At 45.7% G+C, this 15,661-nt stretch overlaps 1 protein-coding gene across 2 annotated transcripts in view; it reads left to right on the plus strand.

Moving 5' to 3' along the window:
- Positions 1-478: 478 nt before the first annotated feature.
- The window catches only part of LOC147879580 (DEAD-box ATP-dependent RNA helicase 22-like), a 102,538-nt gene continuing 87,355 nt past the window's right edge, over positions 479-15,661 (plus strand). Inside the window, exons 1-4 of one of the 2 annotated variants that reach the window (XM_087372030.1) lie at positions 479-1,022; positions 12,258-12,557; positions 12,693-12,815; positions 12,954-13,417. In XM_087372030.1, coding sequence (XP_087228156.1) covers positions 663-1,022; positions 12,258-12,557; positions 12,693-12,815; positions 12,954-13,417 — 1,247 coding nt within the window. In that variant the 5' untranslated portion in view covers positions 479-662. The remainder of the gene's footprint in view (positions 1,023-12,257; positions 12,558-12,692; positions 12,816-12,953; positions 13,418-15,661) is intronic. The other variant, XM_087372028.1, reaches the window with a different exon arrangement.

Below are 15,661 nucleotides of genomic sequence, written 5' to 3' on the forward strand. Positions count from 1 at the left end.
TTCTCCACCCGCCTGCCTCTCATTGGGTATTCAACATCTATCTATTGTCTTGGCCATCAGGTGACCTGGGCTAAATGTGCCTACTAGTAATAAGAGCTTGTTCATGTGAGGCTGTGGGTTTGCAATTTTTGCAATGTAGATTTTAAATCAAGGCGTTCATCACACAAGTGTTTTATTTTGTAACGATTGCTTTTGTTGAAAAAACTAGTTGCTTGACTGGTTTTCCTCCCAAGGAGGGCCTCAAGAGAAAACCAAGCATAATCATTACCTTGGCTAGCTGTAGCGTGTCTAAAAATTATTTTCTACAAGCAAGAGAAGGGTTGAGACATATTTTCCCTCTCCTCACGGGTTTTCAAAGAAGAAACCCAAAGGTTGAATCTCAGGGGAATGTAGCAGCAATAGCATCGGAGAGAGGGCCCAACATCGGAGAGAGGGCCCATCCTCTCCAATTCTTTTTCCTTCTCTATGGGCAAGCACGCTAGTATGAAGCTGAGGTAGATGAGTGGAACATATTTTCCCTCTCCTCCCTGGTTTTGAAAGAAGAAATCCAAAGGTTGAATCTGAGGGGAAAGAAGAACCCAAAGGTTGAATCTCAGAGATTGTAGCAGCAATAGCAGCAAAACCCAAAACCCAAAACCCAAACCCAAAGGTTTACACGAAAGATGATGCCATCCCTCTCTGTTCCTCCGGCACGCTGCTTCCTAGCCTTCTGCAAGCTTGCTCCCTGCTCACGCCCTCGACTCATTGCCATCCCGGCCCTCTCCCTATCGCTTCTATCTCTCACCCCCGTCCTTCACCCCTCTCGCCTTGCCTCCTCCATCTCCTCGCCTTCCACAGCCTCCTCCCACCACCTTTCCTACCCCCTTCAAGCCATCCGCCCTTCGCCCACAACCCCTACATCGTCTCACGATGCTAATACCTTCTTCGCAGACCCCGACGTCACTTGGAAGTCCCTTGGGCTGTCGCAGGAGATCGTGAATGCACTGGAACGAGCCCAACTTCGGCATCCTTCTGCTGTCCAGGTTCGACAACGCCTTCACATAGGCGGAATTCTGTTTCTTTAGTGTACTCCTTTCAATTCTAAAAGTAATGCTCTAAAGCTTGCGTTGCACAGTGAGCATAGCTCCACTAGAATGGTTACTTCAATCATTGGCAGTGAACTTGAGTCATTGGGAAGATCATTAATTACTAGTAACTGTGTCGCCCTTAATATTTTAAGCTTTAATAGTTGCGCATTTTCAGTGAGCATACGTATAGTCACAGATGGCATAGGGGTCTACAGAAAACCGTAAAGGAAGACGTCTTTGAGGCGTCATGAGTATGGTCCGTTCTGATTCTTTGTTTCGTGGGCTTCAACTTCTTTGAATCATAAATAGTTGCTGTAGCCTTTCGATTTATACGTGGGATTTATGCAACGATTGATTCAATATACTTCTAGCTAGGCTTTCCTTCATATTAGTTTCGAAGGAAGATTTTGTCATCCCAATTCTTATGAACTCAATTGAACCTCAAAACTGGGGATGTTTCACATTATGTAGCCTAGGTTTGGCGTTGTATAAGAAATGACAACCACCACCTATATGTGGTGGTTTGCCTCAAACGCACCAAGTCTGCTTACAAGTTGCTTTCAGCTGGCAGCCTTAGGCTGTATGGCCATCCTCCCTTCTGCCTGTTGGTGGCTGTTTATTACTACTTTCTTGAAGCTGGTATGTGCCCATAGTGAGTCAAAGCCATTGGATGAATGGATAAGAAGGGTCAAAAAATTCACTGGTAACATGCAAGCTGGGTCTGATTAGTGGCCTATAACGGATGAAATCATTAAGCAGTGAATGGTCATGAAGAAACTGGGCGGAGCTACTCACATTGGACTTTGCAGGAGCTTATAAATTGCTCAGCTGATAAAATAATCCTAGAAAACAGAAGACCCAAATCTTCTTTGGGAGTGTAGTAGTGAAGGTAATCACAGACGACATGGATGCATTTTCAAGGGAAAACACAGGTAGCTTCTTTAGCTTACAACAACTGTTGGGATATGCAAGGGCTTTGTGAATGAGGACCACAGTCGGTGAGGAGTTTCGAAACGCCAAGTTTTGAAACGGGTTTCGGGGTTTCGAGGCAAACCCGAAACGTCTGTAAAAACATTTCGTGCATAATAGGGTATTTAAGAATATATCTTTCCACAAAAATATTAAAACATTCTAGATTATTATCACCAGAAGTCCAATACTTGAAAAAAATTCATGAAACATAGTGCACAGACATTTGATATTTCACTTAGAACTTGAAATTGGGTGCTTGAAACAATTACTAAATCCTAAATCAGAAAATCAACAACACATCATTGTAGATTCAAGCATCAATGGTCATATTCAAAATTGAAAAAGATACATGGAATCATGAATCATGATTTATGTCTATGCTGCACCTAGATGGGCTAAAGAAAAATGTACGTTCTGAAGGTCGATTTCAGTATACGGGCAGCAATTTGAGATGTACGGGTGGCAACAATGCAACCCGACACCAGATTTCCCAAAATTAGGACAAATTGGGATTTTTTGAACATTGTGGGTTTTTTGGGGGTCCCGAACGTGAGTTTCAGAACTGAAACGTTTCGTAGGCTTCAGGCCTACTATGATGAGGACACATAGAGATGCCCACTAACATAGAAAAGGATGGAGAGTTTCATGGGCCCGATGATAAAAGCCAAGGACATGCAAGATTGAAAATACTGAAATAATCTCGTAACCGCCCTAATGCCGGGCCTGTTGCAGCCTCACATGCTGGTCATACGGCCAGCCACACGGTGCCCACATGGAAGCCCTCTACTTACTGCATTTCTGCCCATGTGGCACCCCTCTACTTATTTCCACTCCTCTACTCTTCCAATAAATCGTTGGTCTGCACACTAGAGTAGCCCGGAATGCCCAGAGACTGAAGTGATTGCTGCGCGCCCCCCCCCCCCCCCCAAAGGGGCCCTTTTATAGGGCTAGTTAAGCCCTTAGATTGGCCGACCCAGTCCCCCAACCAACCGACCTGCCACAGACTTGGTCTGTGGCTCTGCTGACCTGCTTTGTCTCCTTCGGCTGGCCTATAGAAGGTCTTCTGCAGGTGCCTTTGCTTGCCGTCTGCCAATTCACCTGCCCTTTCCCAAAGTCCAACCAGGCCTTTCCAGCAGCCCGTACTGCTACTATTCCTCTTTGTGTGTGCTACCTCTGCTAGCCTTTTCTGCAGCAGCCTACGACCATGTCTTTCTTTGACAGCTCCTGCACAGTTCTGCATAGCAGCCAAACAACTGATCAACGTATCTTGCGGATGTTCCAGGAAGACCTGCAGATGCCGTCGTTTAGGCTGTACCTCATGCCCTGTTCTTGCTGCATGCTGCTCACAGGTTTGCCCTCATCCAGAGCTTCTGCCCACCTCTAACAGTGGACTATGTAGCAGCCCACATGGTTGCCCATGTGGCTGTCATGTGGATAGTTCCCTTCACCTAGATCTACCCACGTGGCATCCACACACAGCACACTGTCATGTCCCCCAATACTATATTGGTACCATGTCCTTATGTTGCCCTTATGTGGGGGCTTACAGGTGGGACAATGGGCCCTAATCTCCAACATCCCCTCTTACTGTCACCCTGTGGGCTCTCAACCAAAAGTCAAAATCAAGTCCCGATACCAACGTGCCAGTTACCTCCATGTCCAGCTCCTTGCATTTGAAGAACTAGTAGAATCGTCAAAAAATGTCTTAGAATATATTAAAAGCACGCAGCGGTCCGCTGCCCTGGATGTTCTATGGTTAGCATAAACACTGCTCCTACTTCTGTCCTTGCACTCCTCAGGTTGCATCCTCCTCAAGGGGCTCCTACACAACAGCAAGGGAAGACGGTACAAAACAGACTTGTGCCTCACCATTGGGCTGCCTCCACAGCAGCAAGGAGGTCAAGGATCCAAGAGCAGGCACTGCCTAAGGATAGGCTGTCCAAGGGAGCAGCAGGAAGGCGAGATTGCGGGGTACCACTATAAGGTCCACAGAGGCTCTAGGAGAGTAACGCAGGCCGAGTGTTTTGAAGGTGCCACAAGGAGGTAGGAGAACAGGTTTTGAGTGAACAGGGATCCACATCTAGTCAGCACTCAGCTAAGTGGCACACTATACACATCTTTGTATATGATTTGGTCCATACTGGACAAATATCTATTGCTGTTTTTATCTCTCTCTCTAGCAAAGTTCACTTCCCGTCTACACATCTACACTGGTACACATCAAGAAAAAAGTGAGCTGTGAGAATTGAAATTGACAATGTGTGATTTCTGGGCATTATCTTGTTTATCTATCTTCTGCTGTTGGGAGTGTTGGCCTTAGCAAGCACCCCCCACCCTCTGTTTTCTAACAGGAGGGTGCTGTCCCAGTAGCTCACACCCGGATAGTAAGACTTGCTGTGATCTGGACCTCCCTGCTGCAGTGGTGGCAGCTCCAATTGAGGCACCAAAAATACGGGAACAAGAAAATGGAGAATGCCCCAGCCTTCGGGTCCTTTTAAAGGCTGGAAACCCAGCCAACCTGCCCGACTTGTACTACAGACTGGGCCGATGCAGTCTGTAGGTTCTTTTGCAGTTTCTCTGACCGACCTGGCCGTCTGGCATCCTGCCACTGGCCCGCCTCCAGCTGCCTCTGTTCGGCACAACCCCGGGGCCTGACCCTATCTGGGGGTGACCTAAACCGTTTCTGCAGCACCCGGACAACTCTGTTTCTTGCACCTGTTTCTTCTGGCTGCTGTGCAGCCTTTAGCAGATTGCAGATCCGCTTCAGACAGCCTCTTCCAAATGCACCTGACTGACGCATGGCATCCCAGCTCCAGTCGCCTCTTTAGCCACGAGCCGTGTATCCATATGCTCATTGCTTCTGCAGTCCCACGATTTTCTCTGCTGTACATAGCAGCCTACATGCCGCCCATGTGGCAGCCTCATACTCCTTGTCACATCTGCCCTTGTGGCAGACTCTCTCTATACACACATGGCATCTAACATCTGCTGGTGCACCTCTCCCCCAAGCTCTCCTCATTGGAGGCTCACAGATGAGGAGGGTGACCTTCGAAACTCCAACACCCCTTCTCAGCGATACATTGTGGGCCAACCCCTCATCTTGATGTAGATGCTCCACTGGGCCCCATGGGAGAAGCCCTTTGGAACAAGTCGGTGTCGTCCTTGTTTATTCACTGGTCTTTCAACCTGTAGTCCCTGCCCTAAGCGAGCCACCTCAGTACATAAGTACAACCTCAGCAGTACTACTGGTCCATGGCACTACCATCTTTGGTCACAAACTCGCTGGTGATATGAGCACTTCTAGTGCAACCATCATCCAGCTGTCCCCTTCACAATCAGTGTGAACAGCCTGAAATCTTCCAAGCACCGTGCTCCCGAGGTCTATTTCAACTTGTCTCAACTATGGAAGAGTCTTCAACCGAGTAACCAACTCAAGCAATGAGACCCTAGTGGCTGATCCACACAGATCTCCCAGCCCAGCTGTATCTCCAGAACACCTGGGCCATGAGCTTTAGATGAGCTCTCAAGCAAGTACTCTTCTGGCTTCAGCACACTCTTTTCTCCTGTAGATGTTTCTGTTTCCACCATGAAGGCTTCAACATTGATGACCTTGAGGCCTCCCTCATGCAAAGGCAAGGTGATAGTACTCCAAGCCACTTTGGCTTATGTGCTATACGTACCATTAGATCCGGAATAGAGTTAGGTTTGTACTAACCTTATAAGTGATGTACCAAGCAGAGGCCAATACAACCTAATTCACCCCAAGCGCTTTGGAAGCTAGGTCCATAGTGGAAGAGAGTGACTTCCTTCTAATGTTCTCCAAGATTGGAATGAATTGCTGGGTGGAGGTGATATTCATGTCTACTTGGCATCCTAAATATCTGGTGGTTGTGCCTGTTGGGATAAGTGTGATCAAGGGCTTGCTCTATGGTGCATGAGTGCATCTAGGGGAGTCACATGTGTGTGTGTGTGTGTTGTAGAGGCACATCAAGTACTATGATGTGTCCAGTGTGTGACCTAAGTGATGATGTAAGCCAAAGGCCCCCACATGGGAGGTTTCTTTGATTTAGGCCAGTCCCACTGATGTAGGGGCTGATTCCCATTGATGTAGGGGCTGATTGCTGCTTATGTAGGAAAGGTGCTACCTTCTCCCCTTTCTATAAGAGAGAGTCACCTCTCTCACAATCCATAATAGAGAACAACATTTTGGTTCCATCTTGTGCTCTCACACCTCTTTCAAGTTGCATCTATTCTATCCCACGGGATTCTACATTGGTATCAGAGCTTTAGGTTCTAGATCTAGCCTAGCCTAGCATTAGATGCTCTCTCCAGCATGAACTACTAGTTTTTCAAAGCTTCCTCATCATCTCCATTTTCCTCTTTCTTCCCCAAATCTGTGAGAGCTTAGTTTTCCCATTATACGCGACCATTGTTGAAATCCTCTGAGCTGTAGACTCCTCGTGTATGGGCGAACTTCCAGCTACAAGCAATTAGAGAGATATTACTTGCACGCGCAACGCTGACACAAACTTCACTCGCCGATGTATCGCGTAATGCCGCCTCTGTGCTTACCCATTTGCAAATTCCTCTAAGCTCGAGTTGGACGACACTACAGGCAAGCTGCTGATGAAATCTGAGCCCGTTTGATCAAGAATTGGAGGAGAAAAGGTGAAAAGACCAGTCGACTTTGTCAAGCTTCTACATGGCGACCTGGCGCAACATTGTGCGCTTCCTTGGTAGAGGACCTTCTCTGGTATAAGGCCTTTCTTCCTGCATAAAAATCCCCTTGAATAGAGCTATGAGCTATGAGAATTGCACCCTCCAATCTACTCTGGTCTCTGTTGACAGAATTCTGCATATTTTGGTCAAAAGGTGTTGAGTAATCACCATAAGTTTGGGGCTTCCATTATTTACTGCAAACTTTCATTGCTTTGATTGTACTTGAGTAGTAGAACTCAGTCATGGAGCTCATAAGTGTCCTTATAGTTTGCATTTAGAATGATGTCTATGTGATTCTCTTTTGATGAGTACTTGAATTGTAAAGATGACTAAGCCCAAGCAAATAGAGAAGTTTGATGGAACTAGTTTCCATACTTGGCAAACAAAAGCTAAGTTTGTGCTTATGAAAAAGGAGATATGGAATGTTGTGAATGAAAAGGAAAAGAAGTCTACAAAAGAAGAAGCTAATTTGTTGATCAAAGACAAGAAGGCTCTTGCTATCATTGCTTTGGGATTAAGTGGCTCATACATTCACCACATTGATGGCTTTGAAACTTCACATGAAGCTTGGGATGATCATCTTCACACAATATTTGGTGCACAAGGGAAATGCTTTAAATATACCTTGCTTATTAAGTTCCTTTGCCTACAATTGGAAAAGGGAATGTGTTATTCCATGAAGAAGAACAACTCCAAAGAGAATGAAGCATTTCTTGTGAAGAAGGGCTACTTCAACAACAAAGCAAATCTGGCTGAAGGAAGAACTCCATCAGCAAATGAAGAATCAAACTTTGAAGATAAAGACTATGCTTTTTAAGCACTTTGTCTTTTGAATTTTTGTTTATCATCACTTGGTCAAATTTTGAGGTTCTCTGCCTGGAGTAGTACTCCAAAAAGAATATCATATGTTTTGTCTTTTGTAAATCACCTCTGGTCACCATATGATGTAGACCATGTGATATGTGTTTTGTCTATCCCATTTCTATGAACCTCACACCCTTGGGAACCCTTGCTAGCATGAGATCCTAGCCATAGATTTATCCTTGACCACCATGAGATGGCATGAGAAACTATGAGACTAGATGTATCCTTGATACTGCAAGAGGTAAATCCTTGAGGGAGGGTATGTTGGGATAAGTGTGATCAAGGGCTTGCTCTATGGTGCATGTGTGCATCTAGGGGAGTCACATGTGTGTTTGTGTGTGTTGTAGAGGCACATCAAGTGCTATGATGTGTCCAGTGTGTGACCTAAGTGATGATGTAAGCCAAAGGCCCCCACATGGGAGGCTCCTTTGATTTAGGCCAGTCCCACTGATGTAGGGGCTGATTGCCACTTATGTAGGGAAGGTGCTACCTTCTCCCCTTTCTATAAGAGAGAGTCACCTCTCTCACAATCCATAATAGAGAACAACATTTTGATTCCATCTTGTGCTCTCACACCTCTTTCAAGATGCATCTATTCTATCCCACGGGATTCTACAGTGCCTCTCTATCTATGTGAAGCTATGCTCAGTCCCCTATCCTGATATGTTTGCATCACCAACCCAAAATCCAACCGATTCGTGCAAGTTGCAGATCACAAAGGTAGAATTCCTCCAAGGCTACTTTGAAGCATTGCAAGCTCGTGAGGGAGGCCTCTAGGAATATAGTTGTGTTGTCCGCTAGCTTGTTGTTGAGGAGTTCCTCACCATTATTGATGGGAAGATGAAGTTCGGTAATTTATGTGCGCGAGTGGAAGAAGTAACTCATCGTCTCAGCCACAAAGAGGTAGAGAAAGGGAGGCCCAATGAAATCTCAGGAATCAAAACATATTGTAGATTCTACATTTTTGGCCTCGTTGCAGCGTGGGTGGAGCTCCAAACAGAAGTGCAATGAAATAGGGGCCAAAGGTGGGCTTTTAAACCCCCCCCAAAACCACCCCCCCACCACCACTGTCAAGGTATGTTCTCTCTATACCATATGTATATGATACAAATGTTTATCCAGTTTGTGTAAGCCTTCTTAAAGTTAAGCAAAAGAATAGCCAAGAGTTGATGGTCCTCCTTGCCCCATTCAACTGCTTGCTAAAATGAGAAGATGCTATTGAAGATGCCTCTGCTTTGTATGAAGCCAGTCTAGGGTCGTGTATGAGATCACTAAAATGAGAAGATGTTATTGAGGATGCCTCTGCTTTTTATTGTAGGATCGGATAGAAGAGAGAGAGAGTGCAGGTAGCAAAGAGTCGTAGTAGAACAGCCGACACGTCAAATCTTAGATAAGATGAAAAACATACAAGTACAAGGTACTTGTACCTAGACCTAGGAGTAAGTGTCCTAGGTGTCACATAGGACTAAGTGTCCTATGGGGCCTAAAAGGCACTAACACTACAAGTGCCTACACTTATGCCTACAAGGCACATACCATGGCCTATAGGGCATCACTAGAACCACCAGAAGATGGCCTACAAACCCCCCTCCATGGGATGGGCTCAAGTACTCTAGAAACGTCTCAGAATACCTTGTAGTTTCTGGTCATGTTGGCACATATTCATCCAAAAGGATATAGCTACCTATGAATGTACAAGGGATGTCAAATCATGTAACAAAGGGAACCAAGTGTAAAGCTTGTCGGAAGACTTTGAACTTGGGACGAGGAAGTGCCTTTGTAAACATATCTGCTATGTTGTCCTCTGTGGGAAGATAGGACAACTCTATGTCTCCTGTTGACAACCGCTCCCGAACATAATGATAGTGAACTTCAATATGCTTGGTACGCGCATGAAACATTGGGTTACGCGCAATGGCCAAAGCACTTTGGCTGTCAATGTAGACAATAGTGGAGGATGTCTGGCAAATACCAAGATCTGTAAGTAACTGTTGAAGCCAAACACTCTACTGTAGCGTTGGCTGGCCTCATATCAGGCCCAGAAATAATATTCCACAAATGCTTTGCAACAAGAATATGTTTCATGAGATAAGACCACATCGGATAGTTGGTGCCGTCCAACTTATCATCTTCACGAAGAACTTCAAATAAATCTTGATTGTTCCCAGCCATAGCAAATGTGATACCCTGAAAAAGACTTGAAAACCCAAAAGCCTCAAGGCTATCACTGCAAAAAGCTGGCTGTCCCAAAAATGACAGCAAATATGTGCAAATTTCAGACCCAAATCAAAGGGCAAATGTAGATCTGACCCAAATGTGACTGTGACAGGCAATGTTCACCGCAAAAAATAGCAAATGTGGCTAAAGCCCCAAATTTATTGAAGGCAAATAGGCCAAAAAGAGGGCAAATGTAGAAAAACCCCAAATTTTGCTGAAATTTTTACAAATGTGACCCAATGTATGCAAATCTAAATCAATGTCCTGCAGAAGTGACTCAATGTCTGAAAAAACTGACTCAATGTTCTGCAAATGTGACTCAATGTATAGTCTCAAGGCTTGAAGCTGCAAAAGTATGAGTTACTGTCCCAAACACCAGTTGAAATTGAGCTCCCAACACAAAAAAACCCCAAATTTTGTTGACCTGAGTGATGACGTGGCACAATGTGACAGTCCTGAACCAAATCCTGAAACAAGTACAACGTACGGCGTAGGTACTGAACAGACGTACGGAACAATACGGAAACCAATGTATGGCTGTACGCATGCGAGATGCACAAGTGTACGAAACTTGTACGGACTCGTGTATGGTGACGTACGGAACGGTACATTGTACGGAAGCTGTACGCTGTACGGTGCACAGCGTAGGTACGATGTACGGAATAGTACAGACGATATACGCGCAGTTATGATGTACTGAACTCAGGTACGAAAGTATTGAAGCATGTACGTTCCCACGTGCAGGTACGACGTGTCAGTGCGGAAATGTACGGAGTCACAGTCCGTATCTGTTGTACGGCGATGCAGATACGGATTTGTACGTTTGCTCACGTACGGGCTGTACGGGTGCAAGTACTGAATGTAGTATGGAACAGGTACCAGACCTGCAGTACGCTTGTACGACTGTACGGAAGGGAATGCAGTTAGATCTGAGATGTGTATGAGGTTGCGGAAGCTGGACGCCTATATCTGCAGCACAAAAAATGGCGACTGATGGCCACAGGTGCTGAAGGAGACCTCGAAAAAAGCTGCAGCAGGGCCTAGAAGTAGTCGCCTCTGCTGGAAAGCAGCAATAAGGTAGATTATGGCGACAAAAATGGCTTTGGAAGCCTTAGACAGCAGTTGAAGATCCTCGAACAGGTTGGAGATGCGACGACCAGCAGAGCAACAGACTCCCAATGAGCAATGGAGGACTCGGGGGGCTGAGGAGAGCTGGAAGACAAGAGCAATACTTGCTCTGATACCACTGTAGGATCGGATAGAAGAGAGAGAGAGTGCAGGTAGCAAAGAGTCATAGAAGAACAGCCGTCACGTCAAATCTTAGATAAGATGAAAACCTAGACCTAGGACTAAGTGTCCTAGGTGTCACATAGGACTAAGTGTCCTATGTGGCCTGAAAGGCACTAACACTACAAGTGCCTACACTTATGCCTACAAGGCACATACCATGGCCTATAGGCCATCACTAGAACCACCAAAAGATGGCCTACATTTATGAAGCCAGTCTAGGGTTGTGTATGAGATCACTACATTTCTTCTATGCCATTAAGGCGAAGACAGAAAGTGAGCTGATCTGGCTTGGTGGTTCTACAGGTCGTCTTACATTTGTGAATGCATGCGATACGCTGTTTTTCCATTGCCTCATTAAGTTTGACAAACACCATGCTGGCAGAGGCAGCTGTAATCAGTTTCAGAGTAGAGGAATTCAATTTGAAACAAACATTTAACGACATTGGTTGTGGCTTCTTTTGTAGGTCCCTTTTCTTTGCTGCTATCTTGTGAGATTGCTGCAGTTAAAAATGTTAGCGGCCATTTTTTTGTAGATGCATTGTCCGGAGAAGATGCAAATTGCCAGAGCCCAAGCCACTCAATGATGCTGGACATCACCTCAGACCTTGATGGCATTTGATTCCCTCTGGTCATGATACTTCTGTACTTTGAGATCGTAAATTTTCCTATGTCCGTGCCTCATATTGTAGAAAACTGAGGTGGAAAACTATCTATTGACTCTGAGACAGTTGCGAACATTCCCATATACATTTGTGATATCTAGTAAATATATTGTTATGATTATATGTATTGTGTATTTATCGGCCCTTATATGTATTGTGTATTTATCGGCCCTGTAGCAGCAAGAAGAGGGCTCGCAGATGCCTTTTACAAATGAGAACTTAGGATGAGCAGGAAACATACATGGAGCTGAGGATATACGGAGATAAGCCTTCCATTTTGTGGTGCCATTGCACTGGATGTCAAGCCTATATTCTTTTATTCTTCGTTTCTTCAGCTGAGTTGTGATCCCCTCTGATTGCGAGAGTTATTATGTCATGTAAGTTAACCATAGATATGGTCACTACTGTCAGAAAAGGTCCCTAGTTTTTCTGCAGTATTTGAGTCCTTACGTTTTACCAATTGCAGGGTGTGGCTATTCCATTCATTCTAAAAGATGGGGATGTAGTCATGGCTGCAGAAACTGGCAGTGGGAAGACTCAGGCATACCTTGCACCTCTTTTTCAAAAGCTATGTAAAGGAAATCATAGTGCAGAAGCAGCAGAAAATGAACTTTTGGGACGAACACACCCTTCGGAGCTGCACCACTTTGCACTTGTATTGTGTCCTAATGCAATGCTCTGTGAGCAAGTGGCTGAAATGGCCAATGCACTTTGTGATAGTTCTGGAGTGCCACTGCTGAAGGTTTCAGTTGTGTGTGGAGGTCAGGTTAGTTATCAATAGCTCTTTCCCATTTCTTGAGAAAAATCTATAGCTATGCTGTTACAAGGCATTCATTAGAATAATGGGTTTCAGATGTGACACTATGACGTTCATTTAAATTATGGCTTTCTGATGTTGCAGGGATGGCCGATCTCTCCCCCAGACCTTGTAGTTGCCACACCTGCTGCATTGTTAAATCATCTTTTTGCTTATGATCCTAGACGCAGACGTAGAAACGCCTTTATACGGGATGTGAAATATGTGGTAAGTTTTTCTAGATGACTGCTCGCTTATTAAAGCATTAATTGTGGCCTTGCACTTAGTGTGTCTATTGTATTGAATAAGAATTGGAAAGCCATTCATGCACAGCAGTTTAGCTAACCTCGGAACCATTCAGGGCAGGTATTTGATGAGGCCGACATGCTTCTCTCTGGGGGTTTTGAAAATCTAGTTATGAGGCTTCTGAACATGTTTCGGTTGGAGGAAAAACAGCTCTCTAAGTCAAGACCAGTGGAGAGTAGCACTGAGGCTACTGACTCAAGGCCTTGGACAGATTTCGAGCCTGCTGAATCAACTTTGGAAGATGAATCAGGTATTGAAGATGTGGACGGATGTCTTGGACTGGATGATGATGAGGAGATTGAGTCTAGTGCTATGGAAGAAGCAGATGGGAATTTAAAACCAGGGCAGAAACAGAGAAGAGATTGGTTGAGGTCTAGAAAGGCTTATAGTCGGAGCAAACAGTATGTATTTGCAGCAGCTACTCTCCCTGAGAATGGCAAAAAGACTCCAGGTGCTGTGCTTAAACGGCTTTTCCCAGAGGCAAAGTTCGTGAATGGGCTTTTTCTTCATCGGCACAATCCTAGGTTTGTACTAATGCGCATCGTGGAAGTTCACATAGAGAAGGATGCAATTTGTTTATTGGCATTATTTCAGGTTTGAGTTAAGTGGCAGGTCAGAGGTTCCTTCATAAAGCAATCTATTTTTGTTTCAGAAAAGAAAGAAAGAAAGAAAAAAAGAAAGAAACGAAAGAAAGAAAGAAATAAAGTTTATTATAGTCTTTGGAAGACCAAAGGGCCACATTAGACTGAAGAAAATGAATACAATAAAACTAAAGTGTGGAGTCTCTAAATCGGGCATCCACACCCAAGACTGATATCTGAACCCAAGAGAAAAAGAATAGGTAGAGAGATACACCATATGTCTTTGTGGGAGGGTCTACATAGAACATCTATCTTCTCTCTTTCTCTTATCACCGACCCTGTTTGGCCTCTACATCGATGAGCTTGAGACTTTCATGGGGACGTTCGGAGGGACCGGTTGCTCACTTGCTGGGATCATCATCAGGATTCTTCTTTATGCAGATGACGTGGTACTCTTGTCGTCCACACCTGAGGGGCTCCAGCGACACCTGGATGCACTGCAGGCTTTTTGTTTATCCCATGATTTGGAGGTCAACCTTGGCAAGACCAAGGTCATGATCTTTAACACCTCTCGAGCAAACATGCAACGGAAACAGTTTACTTTTACTTTGGGTGGGTCATCAGTTGAGATCGTATCCTCATACACTTACTTGGGGGTCATCTTCCCCGGCCCGATCTTCACGATGAGACCAGCGATGCATGCCAAACTGAGCAGGGGATACGCCTCACTGGCTCGGCTAGAGAGACAGTGCTTTCACTCCCACTTCCAGGACCCTTGGACCAAGGCTCTTCTCTTCGACTCCTTGGTCCGACCAGTCGGTATGTATGGTAGCCCTTGTTGGGGGCCTGACATGTCAGAGATAGAGTGGACACGGGTGGAGTCTTGCAGATCCTCATGCTCTCACCGATGATCCTGGGGAAACCGTCTGTACCACATCTCATCATTCAAGCCGAGTTTGGTGCTTCTCCACTCCAGCTCGATGTAGCCTTTCAGACCATCACATATCTACACCGGGTTAGATCATATGGGGACTGCACATCAGGGAGACAGAGGTTGCCGTGGTTGGCTCTCGATTCCTCCATGAGGTTGGCAGCAGAGGGAGACGAGCAATGCTGGTATGCATGGACTCACAGATGGTTTGTGAGACTAGGGTTCCACATCGATAAGATACCTCCTTTTGAGTACAGTTTAGATGCCCCTCCGGTACTCCCACCCACCATCCCGATTGGGCTACATAACAACCAGGTCATTCGAGAGGATCTCCTGCAGCTACACATCTTTAGGACCTGGTTGGAGCCGAGGGAGCTTCCAGTGAAGCTGAGTTTCTACAGAGATTACTGTCTTCGCATTTCGGAGGAGGGATTCATCACACCATCGGGGTATACTGAGCTTCATATGCCTCACTCACTACGGATCTCCATCGGACAATTTCGGGTATCATCACACCGCCTCCGCATAGAGAGCGGCAGAGCAGAGGGGATTCCTAGGGAGCATCGCTTATGCATACTGTGCGACTGTCAGGAGGTTGAGTCGGAGGAGCATTTTATTTTCAGGTGCCCAGTGTACTATGAGATCCGAGGTCGCTACCACTGCCTCTTCAGAGATGGCTCCGGGCTCCTTTCGAGATTCCTTGCCTACCCAGATCAGAGATGCCTTGCGGCCTTCATTCACGAGGGAATTTGACATAGAGAGTACTTACTCAGGCGACGGGGCTTGGTCACATCATCAGACACCTCTCAGAGCAGGATCACAGAGTTCTTCCCATCGAGTGACATTGATCGTCCAGTCTCTAGCCGCTCACGTGACAAAGACTCGACCCGACAATCGCAGCACGACACACGAGACATCGAGGGGACACGCAGATCACTCTGGGGACCTCCCGTCATTGTTTAGACCCAGGATACGTCCCACGGGAGTCACGGTGGCTCCGGTCTTGCATCGAGCCTTGTCCAGGAGACCGAGACGCACGGCATCCCTTGACGGGCACCAGCATCCCATCACCAGCTATGCACCAGCTAGGGGGACATGACATATGGAGGATTCCGCTCCGTTCCACCAGTCCTTTTCTTTTCATTGTTACATCCAGATGTATTTGATTATGTATGATCAGACTTAGGATTCAGCACGGGTGATGATGCTCGTTTCAGTAGCTCCACCCTTACTGTGATTTATATCAGGTTTTCTTT

Source organism: Dipteris shenzhenensis, chromosome 33, assembly GCF_047967505.1.
Source record: "Dipteris shenzhenensis isolate YYH24624 ecotype China chromosome 33, Dip_SZ_1.0, whole genome shotgun sequence".
Lineage (NCBI taxonomy): Eukaryota > Viridiplantae > Streptophyta > Polypodiopsida > Gleicheniales > Dipteridaceae > Dipteris > Dipteris shenzhenensis.